Source organism: Nicrophorus vespilloides, unplaced genomic scaffold (genome assembly GCF_001412225.1).
Source record: "Nicrophorus vespilloides isolate i.1.1-1 unplaced genomic scaffold, Nicve_v1.0, whole genome shotgun sequence".
NCBI classification, from domain to species: Eukaryota; Metazoa; Arthropoda; class Insecta; order Coleoptera; family Silphidae; genus Nicrophorus; species Nicrophorus vespilloides.
Window position 1 is genome coordinate 569,796 of NW_017100086.1, and position 13,545 is coordinate 583,340.

At 30.9% G+C, this 13,545-nt stretch overlaps 7 protein-coding genes across 10 annotated transcripts in view; 6 read left to right on the forward strand and 1 right to left on the reverse strand.

The window, feature by feature from the left end:
* The window catches only part of LOC108567205 (calbindin-32), an 89,038-nt gene that overhangs the window by 38,872 nt on the left and 36,621 nt on the right, over nucleotides 1-13,545 (reverse strand). The window lies entirely within an intron of this gene.
* LOC108567220 (B1 protein-like) lies at nucleotides 1,010-1,600 on the forward strand. The gene is made up of 2 exons (XM_017927555.1): nucleotides 1,010-1,128; nucleotides 1,187-1,600. The coding sequence occupies exons 1-2, from the start codon at nucleotides 1,081-1,083 to the stop codon at nucleotides 1,544-1,546; spliced, it is 408 nt and encodes a 135-aa protein (XP_017783044.1). The 5' UTR covers nucleotides 1,010-1,080; the 3' UTR covers nucleotides 1,547-1,600.
* Nucleotides 3,661-4,415, forward strand: LOC108567222 (general odorant-binding protein 56d-like). The gene is made up of 2 exons (XM_017927558.1): nucleotides 3,661-3,965; nucleotides 4,032-4,415. The coding sequence occupies exons 1-2, from the start codon at nucleotides 3,918-3,920 to the stop codon at nucleotides 4,389-4,391; spliced, it is 408 nt and encodes a 135-aa protein (XP_017783047.1). The 5' UTR covers nucleotides 3,661-3,917; the 3' UTR covers nucleotides 4,392-4,415.
* Nucleotides 5,117-5,693, forward strand: LOC108567223. Its single transcript, XM_017927559.1, has 2 exons — nucleotides 5,117-5,224; nucleotides 5,292-5,693. Exons 1-2 carry the CDS (start codon nucleotides 5,180-5,182, stop codon nucleotides 5,649-5,651), a joined length of 405 nt encoding a protein of 134 aa, XP_017783048.1. The 5' UTR covers nucleotides 5,117-5,179; the 3' UTR covers nucleotides 5,652-5,693.
* Nucleotides 6,975-7,535, forward strand: LOC108567226. The gene is made up of 2 exons (XM_017927562.1): nucleotides 6,975-7,098; nucleotides 7,169-7,535. The coding sequence occupies exons 1-2, from the start codon at nucleotides 7,051-7,053 to the stop codon at nucleotides 7,517-7,519; spliced, it is 399 nt and encodes a 132-aa protein (XP_017783051.1). The 5' UTR covers nucleotides 6,975-7,050; the 3' UTR covers nucleotides 7,520-7,535.
* LOC108567219 (general odorant-binding protein 69a-like) lies at nucleotides 10,890-11,547 on the forward strand. The gene is made up of 2 exons (XM_017927554.1): nucleotides 10,890-11,014; nucleotides 11,098-11,547. Exons 1-2 carry the CDS (start codon nucleotides 10,967-10,969, stop codon nucleotides 11,455-11,457), a joined length of 408 nt encoding a protein of 135 aa, XP_017783043.1. The 5' UTR covers nucleotides 10,890-10,966; the 3' UTR covers nucleotides 11,458-11,547.
* Nucleotides 12,476-13,447, forward strand: LOC108567221 (general odorant-binding protein 99a-like). The gene is made up of 2 exons (XM_017927557.1): nucleotides 12,476-12,968; nucleotides 13,029-13,447. Exons 1-2 carry the CDS (start codon nucleotides 12,921-12,923, stop codon nucleotides 13,386-13,388), a joined length of 408 nt encoding a protein of 135 aa, XP_017783046.1. The 5' UTR covers nucleotides 12,476-12,920; the 3' UTR covers nucleotides 13,389-13,447.

Below are 13,545 nucleotides of genomic sequence, written 5' to 3' on the forward strand. Positions count from 1 at the left end.
ACACATTAACAATAAGAGCAAAGGTGAAACATCGACTAGATTCTATTTATGCAGCAGTGAAATATTACGTAATTGAAAATATATTGATTTCATTAGTGATGCGTAAACAAATTAAAAGAAAACTGAATCTTGCGGTTTTCCTACGTCGAGAAACTTGTTAACATAAAGCATTTCATTCAATAATAGATAAATCAAGATTGCTATAAAAAAACAGTAAAGTTATATAATGGAAAAAAAAATATAATGTTCATAGTTACTTGTTCAAATTTTAACTTAATTTTATTGATAATATTTAAAATCCGGTTTCGCTAACTGTTTGAAATCGCACTAATCGAGGACTTTAAAGTTACATCTCTCAAATAACGAAAGAAAAAACTTGTAACATTGACGAAACTAACATAACGCTATTTATTTGTGAAAACCGGACTATGGTGAATGATCGCAACCGCACTATGCGAGGTATTTAAGTTCACATTTCTAATAAAAAAGTACAATAATCTCTGATAAAAAGTAACTAAAAAGTTAAATAAAGCAATAATACAGTTGTAAAATATGATTAATTTTATGTTGAATTGTAAAGTTTTTAAATTAATGTACAGTTAATTACGATTATCTTATTTTTTATAAACATTGTGTGTAACGTATAATTTATGAATTAGATTCAGAGTAGAACGTGTTTAATTTTGTTTTTATTAAATCGAAACCTTCAAATGTTGCGTGCTAATCGAAATTAAGTCTGCAACTTTTCTTAGATTGATGCAGTATTAAAATAAAGTTCGCGTCATTCTTTAATTTGAGTTCTATGACACGTTCTATGCGGACAAAAGTGCGAAAGAGATGGATCAGTTATTAACAAAAAAAGAAAATATTGAAGTCACACGCAACGTGCAACGTTCAACAAAGTAATCATCATTTAGTATTTCCACCGAAATCTGTATAATGGATGAACAATGTATACTGGATGTAATTACAAACTACGACCTTCAATGCGTTGTATATAAACCGAGCTCAGATCCGTGGAGAAGACACACACATTTACAATCGTTTCAGTGAAGCAACAGAAACTTATCCATAGACGAAATGAAACTTTTCGTGGTCGCCGTCTTCTGCTTCATCGCCGCAGCTCAAGTAAAATATAAAAAATCAATCACCGCTAAACATATTACTAAATTGATTTACTTTTCAGGCTCACAGTTTGACTGATGAGCAGCTGGCTAAACTCAAAGCCTACAAAGCCGATTGTATCGCTTCGTCCGGAGTCACCCCCGATTTGGTGGAGAAATCTAAGAAGGGCGAATTCGCCGACGATCCAAAATTGAAAGAATTCCTGTTCTGCATCGGCAAGAAAATTGGTTTCTTGAATGATGCCGGTGATTTCCAGGTGGATGTTATGACTGCAAAGATCACTGCTAATCATGGTAAGGATGCTGCCGATGATGTCGTCTCCGTCTGCACTGCTAAGAAGGAATCATCCGGTCCAGAAACCAGCTTCGCTTTAGCCAAATGTCTTTACGAGAAATCCAAGCAACACATCACTTTGGCCTAAACTCATTACATCAATTTTGGGAATTACTATGAAGAAATGTTTGTACTAAAAAAATAAAAATATATAATTTTTTAAAATTATTTATTATATTATGTTTTTCCCTATAATCCTTCAAAGATTACGTCACTTTCCTGAATCGAAACCAAATTTTAGTCATGTTTCTCAATTCTGAGTGTTTTTCCAAATGCCGATACGAGAAATGTTGCAAATCACAATTATATCAAAATGATGTTACTTTTATTTAGTTATTTGAAAATCTTCATTAATTCAATTGGGTTTAGAAGCTATTCCTTTTATTATAATTTTCTATTTCTTATATAAGCACTCTTTCAACCGTTAACACATTTTACGATAAACTCAGTTTATTTCTTATTAAGATTAGTTTTATGTCTAAACAAAAACTTATGTAAAGGTCTTAAATGGAAATTTTTCAGTCCTAAACATAAAAATGTAACAAGTTAATCAAATAACAAAACTATTTTACTACACTAAATAATGGCATTGAAATTGAACTAAACATAACGTTAGATAATAACAATATGTTAATTTTATTAAGTCTCTTAATAGAAATTATGAAATTAAAATATTTGAAGTTTCCACGAGAATGAGAAACCTCGTTCTACTAAGAAGTAACGTCTATTAACCTTAACAGTTACAATTAAATGTATTCTTCATAGCAAAACATAGCAAATTTTGGTAATTTATTTAATTGATTGTTTGTTTTACTTAAAATTATTGCTTTAATAATATGATCAACTCTTTTGAGTTGAAAATGAAAGTAATGATTATGTTCTGTAAATAATATTTAGTAAAATGTTCTTTGACCTCAACTAAGGAAAACACCATTGTCGCATAGGTAATTTTATGGAATTATTACCGAACACTGTGTAATACTTCTCAGTATTGTGATTGCATATGTAAAGATTCAGTAATTAAACAAAATAAATAATGAATTTCATCTTATGATAATTGTTTTAAAATAACAAAATAAATATATTATTTAGAGTAGATAAAAATGATATAGTAAATTCAATCACTTTCAAAGAATAATAGTAAAAAACAAAACAAACATAGTAATAAATTGTTTTTAAAGTTATGACAATTAAAAAAGAAACGTTGTAATTACAAATTTTATTTTTATCTGCTTACACTTAACTTTTTTTTAAGTAGAAACGTGCTCAATAATAAAGTGAGTTACGCGAATAACAGCATGGTAAATTTAAGATTGATTTTATTTCTGTTTCACGCTTTAGTTGTAAATTTTTTCCATTGTGCATTAATTTTATTTATTATTGTGTTTCCTATGCGTTTCAAAACAGAAATAGTTTATAGATATGTTTTCAATAACAATTTTGTAAGATGATTCAGAAGTTTTGCATTTTTCGAGTCAATATTGAGTGTATCTTCCCGGACATCGTAAAATCTCGGGATTTCCCGGGAAAACGTTCAATAGTTAATACAGATTAAGGCATTAAGTTCCGATTTACATTTTGTATCAGAAAAATAGTAGATAACCAATTTTTTTTGGATATTTAGCTATAATGCTTTATTTAGACAAAAATACCATTTTCAGATGATTCGTTAAATCTTTCTTAATTTCTGGTGATTTCGGGATCGAATAATAAATATATTACGGTAAGAAAATTGTGAATTATTACTTTTCTGTACTTCATTATTTACAAGTAATGTTTGTGGACATTGATGTGCAATGCCTTTTATTGTATTAACGTTAAAGTTATTGTAGTTGCATATAACATCAACATATAATATTTATATATGAGATTTGGATAATATTTTTATAGATAATGGGAGAATAATACGATACAGTTCTGATCAAATTTGAGCTTTTTTTTTATACATTATAAAGGAAATACTAAATGTATGGTAAAGCCTTTTATTCTTTTTGATTTTTAGTGGTTTATAATTTATTAATGTATAATTCTAATTATTAAATTAAATTGTAACAATACTTCGCATAGTCCGGGTAATAGTTTTCGCCAATATCCCAGACTAATCAAAAAACGAAATGTATATAAACAGTATGAAAATATATGAAGCCAGACTTTGCTAATGATGAAATAGAAGGCATTAGTGAATTGCCTACTAATTGCCGGTTTAATAATTATATTTAAGAAAAAAATTGTACTAAATCATGTGTATAATAATTTTGATTGACATGTCGAGAATAACACTTTTTTTCCGCTGGCTGCAAAAAACCGTTAGTTTCGTGTATATACAATAGGCGTGTAATAATGATTGAACGAAAAAGCGGCCTCGAAATGGGTATAAAAACCCGATGTAGAATCCAAAAGAGCATCACAACTCGTAATCTGTCCACATCAGAAAGATCAGCAAACCATCAAAATCCAAAATGAAATTCATCATTGTCGCTTGCGTCTGCTTGGCCGTAGCTGTACAGGTAAATCATAATATATTTAGATCCAATTGAAATTTGCATCATTACATTTTTACGCTTCACAATCAGGCTCATATATTGACCGAAGAACAAATGGAGAAGTTGAAGACCTACAAGATGGAATGCATTACTTCGTCCGGTGTCGATGTTGAAGTCGTGGAGAAATCGAAGAAGGGTGAATTCGCCGAAGATCCTAAATTGAAGGAGTTCCTGTTCTGCGTGGCCAAGAAGGTCGGTTTCTTGAACGAGGATGGTGATTATCAAGTGGATGTTATGAAGGCAAAGATCACTGCAAAGCATGGACAAGAAGCTGCTGATAATGTCGTCGTTGCTTGCACAGAAAAGAAAGAAGCTTCCGGTGCAGAAACCAGCTACGCTTTGGCCAAATGCTTCTACGAGAAGTCCAAGGAACATATCCCATTGGCTTAAGCGGTCAAAATATTTTTAACTTAATTTAATTTGTAACTATTTATTAGAAAACTTAATACAATAAATAATTTTAAAAAAATATTTAATATTCTATTTTTTTTTATTGAATTAGAAAGAAAAAGTATAGATGATATAGTTTTACAAAGTGTCACAGTTAAATTTTTAATGGGACTTGAAATGACAGCTGTCACCTTCTGAAAAAGCGAGCAATTGGGTATACAACTAACTATAAACAAATATATTGAATTGCTAAATGACAGCTGTCACCTTGTGTCAAAGCGTGAAATACTATTGGCATTTTAAGTATCAGTACAACTACAGACAAATATGTTGGATTGCGAAATGACAGCTGTCACTTTATGAAAAAAGAAATTTTGTGTATATTAAATAAAATCGTCATATTTTTGTTCTATCAAGAACATTATGTAATTATTTATAATGTATTGTTTAAAAATTATGTTTCTTTAATTATTTATCTATATATTTTTTTTATTTAGACGTAGATCTGAGCTAAAATAAATTAACTATTTGAGACTATATAGAATATTCCTCTACTTTGCATTTAAATTTTCCACAATTCTCGATACTTATTCAGTTAGTTTAATAGTTGACGAATTATGAACTGCGAGCAATTGGCAATTTATTAAACCGTTTAATTTGTTTATTCTGGAGCACTGCATAACAAAATTCGTGCACTGAACCAGTATATAAGCTGGGCCGTGTAGCAAAGATATTTCACATCTCAAAGTACATTCGTATCGTAACAGAGACGTAAACCAGAAGACATCATGAAATTATTCATCGTACTTTGCATTTGCATTGCCGCAATTCAGGTAAATGTTTTATAAATTCTCCTACATATTTTTGTGTTATTATTATTTTTTTCCTTTTTTACTTTAGGCTAATAAGTTGGCTGAAAAGCAGCAGGAGAACGTGAAGACGTACAAAACTGATTGTCAAACTGCATCGGGAGTATCCGGTGATTTAGTGGAGAAAACTAATAACGGAGATTTCAGCGGCGATGTCAAACTGAAGGAATACTTTTTCTGTCTTTCCAAGAAATTAGGTTTCCTGAATGAAGCTGGCGATTTCCAGATGACTGCTATAAACGACAAGATTACTGCGAATCATGGACAAGAAACTGCTAGAGAAGTTGTGGCTCCTTGCACCCAGAAGAAGGCATCTTCAGGACCCGAAACTAGCATCAATATGGCAAAGTGTTTCTACGAGAAGTCCAAGAAACACATCACTTTGGCCTAAGAAGAAATTCCACTGATCCCATAAATAAATGAATATTGTATAATTTTTTAACATTATTTTTTAGAAATAATTAATAAAATACGTAAATGATATTCGCTGAAACTTTTCTTGATTCTTAACAATCTGAAACCCAAATGACTAAATGATAAATATTTAAATTTTTACAAAATTTCTATTAACCCTAAATTGGGTCTTTTAATTTACAAGAATAACAAGGAAACATTAAATTAATACCAACTATTTCTACTCAAATTTTGCAGTCTATGCATGATATTTTTGTAAAAATATTACGAACTAGTGATTTTACTGGTTTAAAGCTTTCTTATAAATTTTCCCAATTTGTCCAATCAATCAACAACAAATTTGTTTGTATATAAACAGCGATCCAATTGTTAAAATATTTCATCAGTTGCTCGCTCTGATATGAGGTGATAGCTGTCATTTGTAATTGTACTGCAACCCTATTGCTAAGAGTATTTCACCTGTTCCTCCCATTGAGACAAAGTGACAGCTACCATATCATAACCTAAGATATTTGTTTGTAATTGTACTGTGACCCAATTGCTAAGAGAATTTCACCTGTTTCTTCCATTGACTCAAAGTTACATATGTCATTTGGTTAAGAGTATTTCATCAGTTTTTCGATTTGACACAGGGTGACTTTGTCTTAAAATAAAGTTTATAAATGTGAACATTACTTGTATTTTTGTTTTAATCTGAAAAATGATACATTTTAGAATCAAATAATATTTACATATTGAAAAGTACTATATCAACTTTTATGAATTTATAAGAATGAAAAAGTAATTATCTTATTATGACTATAGCAATAATAAGTGTATTTAAAAAATTTGTATTTTATTGCTATTTACTTACGATAGTTAAGCAAGATTTGATTGAATGGGTGATCGAGGCCCTTTGCTAATTTGGTATAAATTTGAAGGATTAAAATACTGGTATTTAGAGTTTTTCACAATAATTTTCTTTTTTATTGAAATAATTATATTATAATTTATTCATTAAAATAACTACTATGAACTAAATGTTTTTCTTATTGCAATCATCATTATCCAGATGATTGTTTTGTTGTTTTCATAGATAATCTTGTTGGTTTCATTGCAGATGTTACGAAATAATAGTGACCCAAAGAAATTGGTTTACTCCACAAAATGTTTCCACAGTTCGATACTTATTCAGTTAGTTTAATAGAACACGAATTACAAATTACATATGCAATTGGCAATTTATTAAACAGTTTAGTTTTATTATTCTAGAACAGCCCATAATACAATTTCGACCTCTAAATCAGTATAAAAGCTGAGGCCTGCACTAAAGAAAATTCACATCTCGAAGTCAGCTCGTACAAAAGACATCCAAGACGTATAACAGAAAAGACATCATGAAATTGTTCATAGTCCTTTGCATGTGCATCATAGCCGCAATTCAGGTAAATATTTTATATATATAATATAATTTTTACATATTGTGTATGTGATATTTTTCAAATCTTATGCTAGGCTAATAAGTTGGCTGAAAAACAGATAGAGACGTACAAAGCTGACTGCAAGACTTCATCGGGTGTTTCCGGCGATGTGGTGGATAAGACTATTAAGGGCGAATTCAGCGGAGATGCCAAATTGAAGGAATACTTCTTCTGTCTTGCCAAAAAACTGGGTTTCCTTAATGAGGCTGGAGATTATCAAGTCACAGTTATAAACGATAAAATTACCGACCATCATGGACAGGAGACGGCTCGAGATATTGTGGCTGCTTGCACCCAGAAGAAGTCGGCTTCAGGTCCTGAAACCAGCTTCAACATGGCAAAATGTTTCTACGAGAAGTCGAAACAACACATCGCTTTGGCTTAATCTGATTTTATAACTGAATTATTTAGTAACATTATTTAATCTTGTGAAATTATTTGTTAGAAATATTTAATAAAATCTATTATTTGCTGAAATTGTCTTACTTTTAAAACATAAAACCCAAATCGTATTCCTGTATTATATGTATACAACAACTAAAAATTGTTTGAAATTGGAGCACCTATACGGACATAGTATATAAAATAAACTATAAATGATACGATATAATTTCTTGATAATAAAAATTTTAATAAAATAATTACTGGATACTCGTCAAATATTTGTAAATTATTTGGCAAGTTTTATGTACCTACGTATATAAGTCAATGTATTAGAACATTTTTTAGTCTTTTTGTGCAAATATTTACGATTTGTAAATATATAGTTACCTAAATTTTATCTTTCAAATACGTAATTTTAATGTATGAAATAATATGTGTTTTCTGTGTGAAATATTTCTTTTAAAATAATTCATAGTTCGCTTAGTTAACTGGAAAAAAACATTTTTTTTTAAATTTTTATATATGTAGTTTTCATCCTTTTGTAATTTCTCAACATAATTTTCATTTATTTGAATACATTTCTAAAATCGATTAAGCCACCTTTAAAAACATTCCTCAAAATCGACCTTTTGGAGCTTTTCAAGTTCAATATTAACTGCATTAATGATCTCCTTATTCGAACTGAAGGCTCTTCCCCTCAATTTTTTAAATTTTTGGAAATAGGTCCGGAGAGTAAAGTGCAAGAAAGTTGTTGGTTTTTCAGCAGTGTGAGCGGGTGCATTATCGTGGTGCAAAAAGTAGCGACGAAGTTTCCCTTTTTTCTGGTTTCCCAGCAAATTTTTGAAATCTTGTGGTAAACAAGTTTCTATGTACTACTTACCAGTTATCCTCTGACCAGTTTCGAGTGTGATAGCAGCTACCACTTTTGCCCTGATAAATGTGATTGTGTCGATTTACGCTATCACTTTTGTTGCTGATTTAACTTGGGGATTTGCACCTTCTGCGCTTCATACCATGGACTGCTATTTGGTTTCCAGATCGTACTTATAGAACCAAGATTCATCAGCCGTTACTATGATCTTAGTCAATTTTTGCTTTCACCAGGGCTACATTGTGTCGGCGGTGAAAGATTTCGGGCGACCATCACGAGATTCGTCCTCAACAGAATCTTTGAAACCACTTGGAAATAGTCACAAGGGATGATGTATTCACTCCATATGCATTTTCGCATTCTTGGAAAATTTGCTTAGGCTTGAGATAACGTCGAAATCCGTAGAGAATAATTTTTTGCAGGGTTGGTGGTGGAATTTCTACCAACATTACATCACTAATCTTGCATTTTATCCTATCCATTTTTACCGATCTTCTTGAAATTTGACATGAAATATCGTTAGACTTTAACAAATTGAGAAACAACTTTTGTTTTTTTCAGAATCAAATGTATTGACGCCAACTAAGCGAACTTTTTTTTAACGGAACACCTTGTTTATTTCGTAGTGTAGGTAATAACACATAATCAATAACCTTTATAATATTGAGAAGAAATACTTATTTAGTAATTATTTAATCCCATGTTTTTACAGAACCACTTTAACCGTTTGCACATGTAGCTGTGACTCATCGTGATGCAGATAAGCGACGTTTTTGTTCCTAAACATTCTTAAAATAATCAACTAACTTTTATTACTTTTTTTATCAAAAGCGCAAACTTTATGTAGCATTTATCTAATTTAAAATGTACTCAATGAATATACAATTTTGATCCGCAAATACATAATGTTTACTATTTTCTTCTTCTTATAAAGTATGTATTTTTAATGGGTCTCTATCGCAAGCCCGACAACCGAAAGACCGTTTATTGAAATCCCGACATTCGAAATCCCGACTATATCAAAATTCCTACTGTATCGAAATCCCGACTACCATAATCCCGACAATCGAAATCCCGTCGAAATTAGGTCGATGGCTCTTTTGCCCGATTATTAATTGTTGTTATTTATTCTTAATAACAATAAATAATATTAATTATTATATTGTATTTTTTTTCGTTGTCTTATTCATAAACTTAAGAATAAGAAATATTATATAATAAAATTAGTTTATGCTATTAACAATAAATAACAACAATTAATAATCTTATTAAGTTTTAGATTGTCGGGATTTCGATATAGTCGGGATTTTGATTGTCGGGATTTTGGTAGTCGGGATTTTGACATAGTCGGGATTTCGATATAGTCGGCATTTCCAACGTCGGGATTTAGATACACTCGGGATTTCGAACGTCGGGATTTTGAACATCGGGATTTCGGTTGTCGGGCTTGCGATTGCCACCGATTTTTAATATATACTACACGAAATACATTACTTATAAAGTTACGTATAATATTGATGATATGCAAATATAAGATGATTTTAATATTTAAATTGGATTTGTTTTTAATTAATTCTTTAATAAAATAAATAGATTTGAAACGCTCTAACTTTCATTCCCATATGACAATTGGTTTAGATTTAGACGAAAGAAGATTTTATCGGTTATCAAAAAAAAAACACTTAGGTGATGAGCCACCAATGGTTTGCCCGAACGATAAAACCAATAAAATCGTTAAGAACGAAAATTGCCGATCCCTCGTCTAGCGTTTACCAATACGATTCGCAGCTGCAACTATATTTTTATGACTCTCTTATCTACTGTTCGAAACTCAATCTTTTTGTGATCCAATAAGGACAGTTTAAACTTCCAAATAAATCTGTGATTCGTCATATCCACAAAAATAATATTGAATTACAATTCAAGAAATGTTATAGTTGCCAAAAAGATGCCTATACTCAAATCTGAAAAATGCAACTTGTCATTTTTCAGATTTTCCGATTTCATCCAAAGAACTATTGACCAAGATTTTTCCGTCCACCAATTCATATTTTCCAAGATTTGGGTTAAAACCAATAAAATACGTTGTATTAAAAATCTTTTGATAAATTATAAATTTTGTTATGTTCTTCAGTAATTCAATTATGATTATGTATATGGATGGGGTAATATCAAAATAATATAAATATAATTAAATGACAATTATTTCAATCAGTGGAAAGTTTGTTCGTGTTTTGAGCATAGAAATAATGTGAATAACAAATTGAACTGAACGTTTAAATACTGCATAATTTGCATACACAAACAAGAAGTTAATTCCGTACATCCCCCTACGCATTCAATCACCGCCAATCACCGTAATTTTCCAAGATTCGCTCCTTATCCAGTTAATATAATAGGTCAAATTATCAATCCATTACAATGGAATATTTTTTAAATAGTTAAGTGTTCTGAGCAACACAACACAATAGAACAGAAACCGACCTCTATATAAGCCTGAGCCCTGCATCCGTGCAGTACCACAACAATATACTTGTTCTCCAATACCAGTCAGACTCTCAACGCACAGAAGACAACATGAAATCTTTCATCGCCATTTGCATCTGCATCGTCGTCGCTACTCAAGTAAATATAACAGTTACAAATCATTGCTTTAAAACCAATACAGTTTAATTTCATTCATTTAATTTATATTAATATTTTTTTAGGCTCATAGCTTGACCAAAGAGGAACTGGAGAAGGTGAAAACGTACAAAACTGATTGCGCAAAGGATTCGGGCGTTTCTGCGAAAGTGGCAGAGGACACCAACAAAGGCGTATTCCCGGCCGACCCAAAACTCAAGGAGTTTCTGTTCTGCCTTTCGAAGAAAGTTGGTTATTTGAATGACACCGGCGATTTTCAATTGACCACCATCAACGATAAGGTCACTGCGAACCATGGACAGGAGACTGCACGCGATGTAGTCGCTCCTTGCACACAGAAGAAGGGATCTTCAGGACAAGAGACTAGCTTGGCCCTGGCCAAATGCTTCTACGAGAAGTCCAAACAGCACATCGCATTGGCATAATAAATTATAAGCAACAGCTGTATCCAAAAAAATAAATGTGTTAGAAGAGAAAATATGCATGTTATAGTAGGAAATAGAAATGTAGTAAAACAAAATATGTATAGTAAATAAAATTAAAATATCTGTACAAAAAACATTTAAATCTAGCCCCTTTCTAAATTACTAATTTGCTCTCTCCTTAGTAGTTTAATCAATCTCTGGAGTTCAAGTATAGTTTTTTTGAAGTTTCTATAATACTGAAACATATCCTGAAATCTTTCATAACTCAATTAGTAACCTTACATTTTTTATTGAAATTTCTTGACTTAAGTCGGAATTAATATAAGTAGAGGTAATTTTTTGTCTAATACTAATAGTCTTATAAAAAGCAGAGATTGATTTGATTGATACTGAGTGTGTCCATTTGATCTATTTTAGCACTTTGGTGTACAATTTCTTATTATCACATAGTAATCAAATTTTATGACTTTTCCTAAAAATGTGCATATAATGTTTTTTTCAGTATTTACCTCTCCTAATACTTCATTATTACCGAGACCGGTAAATTTGATTAAAATTTGTTAGAAAATTGTCCAAAATTATTCTAGTTTCGAGTGATGTAGAAGACCAAATTGCTACTGATCGGTAAGTTTTGGATTAAGTAAAAGAAGGTAAAGCAGCAATTCTTAATATTTTTGAGAAGTATTCGATCCGATAGAATAAATGAGAAATATAACATTTTTTAAGGTCAATTTGACCCCAGTCGGTAGCTTCAGTGTTAATAGACTGATTTCAAGTAATTTCTAGAGCTGGTATGATTTTTACAATTCTTACTGCATCAAGTTAGTCAAAGTACATAAGTTTATTTCTTTATATAAAGTAATTGTATAGGTAAATCTTGAAAATTTAATAATAAATACTATTATGTAATTGTTGTAGTAATAAAACATGAATACGTAAATTTTCTCAATTATTGAGTATTTCAGTGCAATAATGTATATGTTTCAAATTAATGTTTTAAGGTATCAATTTCCGCTTTAAAATGACTTGAAATTATGTAATAAATTATTTGAATTTGCTAACAAACATCAACGTTAACACATGAGCAACATCGGAAGGATCATTAAACAACTAAATCTATATAATCAGTTGCATTGCGTCTCTTTATTTGTATATTTCCTTGAAACTTCTGTTTGTTCTGCAACGCGATTAATGTTAGGAAACGCCCATATCATTATTACAAACCAAAAAAAAAACACCGATTTTAAATTTTCGTCTAATTAGTGACTGACGATGTCCGTGTTATTATAAAAAGCTTTGCACGCAAACCAATTTTATTAATTTTCATTTTCACCGTTAACCATGGGGGGTTCGGACAATGGACGTAATCGAGATGTCCGACCTCCAAAACTGAATATAAATAGAGATTCGAGCTCGAGAAGAATCAATCACAGTCTACAAGTGTTCTAACAACAAACATCAACATGAAATTCATCATCGTTGTTCTCGTGAGCTTCATTGCTGCCATTCAGGTATATCTATAATATATTTTATTTTTTCATAGATTGTGTGTTAATATTTTTTATGTGTAGGCTCATCATTTGAGCGAGGAGCAATTGGAGAAGTTGAAGGGTTACAAAATGGAATGCGTTACGTCTACCGAAGTGGATGTGGATTTGGTGAAGAAGGCGAAGATGGGCGAGTTCACTGAAGATGATAAGTTGAAGGAATTCCTGTTCTGCGTTGCCAAGAAAGTAGGTTTATTGAACGAAGACGGTGATTATCAAGTGGAAGGTATCAAGGAAAAGATTGTTGCTAAGTACGGACAAGAGGCTGCCGATGATGTCGTTGATGTATGCACTCAGAAGAAAGAATCTTCCGGACCGGAAACTAGCTTCGCTTTAGCTAAATGCCTTCACGAAAAGTCAAAAAAACACATTGAATTGTCTTAAATATTACGCATATCATTGTATTTAAATAAGTATTTAATATTTAATAAACAAACTCAATATTAACTGCATTATTTTGTTTTTAAACAAATATTGTACAATTCCCTATAAAGTTCTTCCAATTAATAAACTTATGTCTTATAAATCTGTCATTTTATAC

What these genes read in the sequence shown, in the direction of transcription:
- LOC108567220 (XM_017927555.1), top strand. Translation starts at nt 1,081, where the DNA reads ATGAAACTTTTCGTGGTCGCCGTCTTCTGCTTCATCGCCGCAGCTCAA. An exon ending in GCTTCATCGCCGCAGCTCAA is followed by an intron (nt 1,129 to 1,186) that starts GTAAAATATAAA and finishes TTTACTTTTCAG; the next exon opens with GCTCACAGTTTGACTGATGA.
- LOC108567222 (XM_017927558.1), top strand. Translation starts at nt 3,918, where the DNA reads ATGAAATTCATCATTGTCGCTTGCGTCTGCTTGGCCGTAGCTGTACAG. An exon ending in GCTTGGCCGTAGCTGTACAG is followed by an intron (nt 3,966 to 4,031) that starts GTAAATCATAAT and finishes CTTCACAATCAG; the next exon opens with GCTCATATATTGACCGAAGA.
- LOC108567223 (XM_017927559.1), top strand. Translation starts at nt 5,180, where the DNA reads ATGAAATTATTCATCGTACTTTGCATTTGCATTGCCGCAATTCAG. An exon ending in TTTGCATTGCCGCAATTCAG is followed by an intron (nt 5,225 to 5,291) that starts GTAAATGTTTTA and finishes TTTTTACTTTAG; the next exon opens with GCTAATAAGTTGGCTGAAAA.
- LOC108567226 (XM_017927562.1), top strand. Translation starts at nt 7,051, where the DNA reads ATGAAATTGTTCATAGTCCTTTGCATGTGCATCATAGCCGCAATTCAG. An exon ending in GCATCATAGCCGCAATTCAG is followed by an intron (nt 7,099 to 7,168) that starts GTAAATATTTTA and finishes ATCTTATGCTAG; the next exon opens with GCTAATAAGTTGGCTGAAAA.
- LOC108567219 (XM_017927554.1), top strand. Translation starts at nt 10,967, where the DNA reads ATGAAATCTTTCATCGCCATTTGCATCTGCATCGTCGTCGCTACTCAA. An exon ending in GCATCGTCGTCGCTACTCAA is followed by an intron (nt 11,015 to 11,097) that starts GTAAATATAACA and finishes ATATTTTTTTAG; the next exon opens with GCTCATAGCTTGACCAAAGA.
- LOC108567221 (XM_017927557.1), top strand. Translation starts at nt 12,921, where the DNA reads ATGAAATTCATCATCGTTGTTCTCGTGAGCTTCATTGCTGCCATTCAG. An exon ending in GCTTCATTGCTGCCATTCAG is followed by an intron (nt 12,969 to 13,028) that starts GTATATCTATAA and finishes TTTTATGTGTAG; the next exon opens with GCTCATCATTTGAGCGAGGA.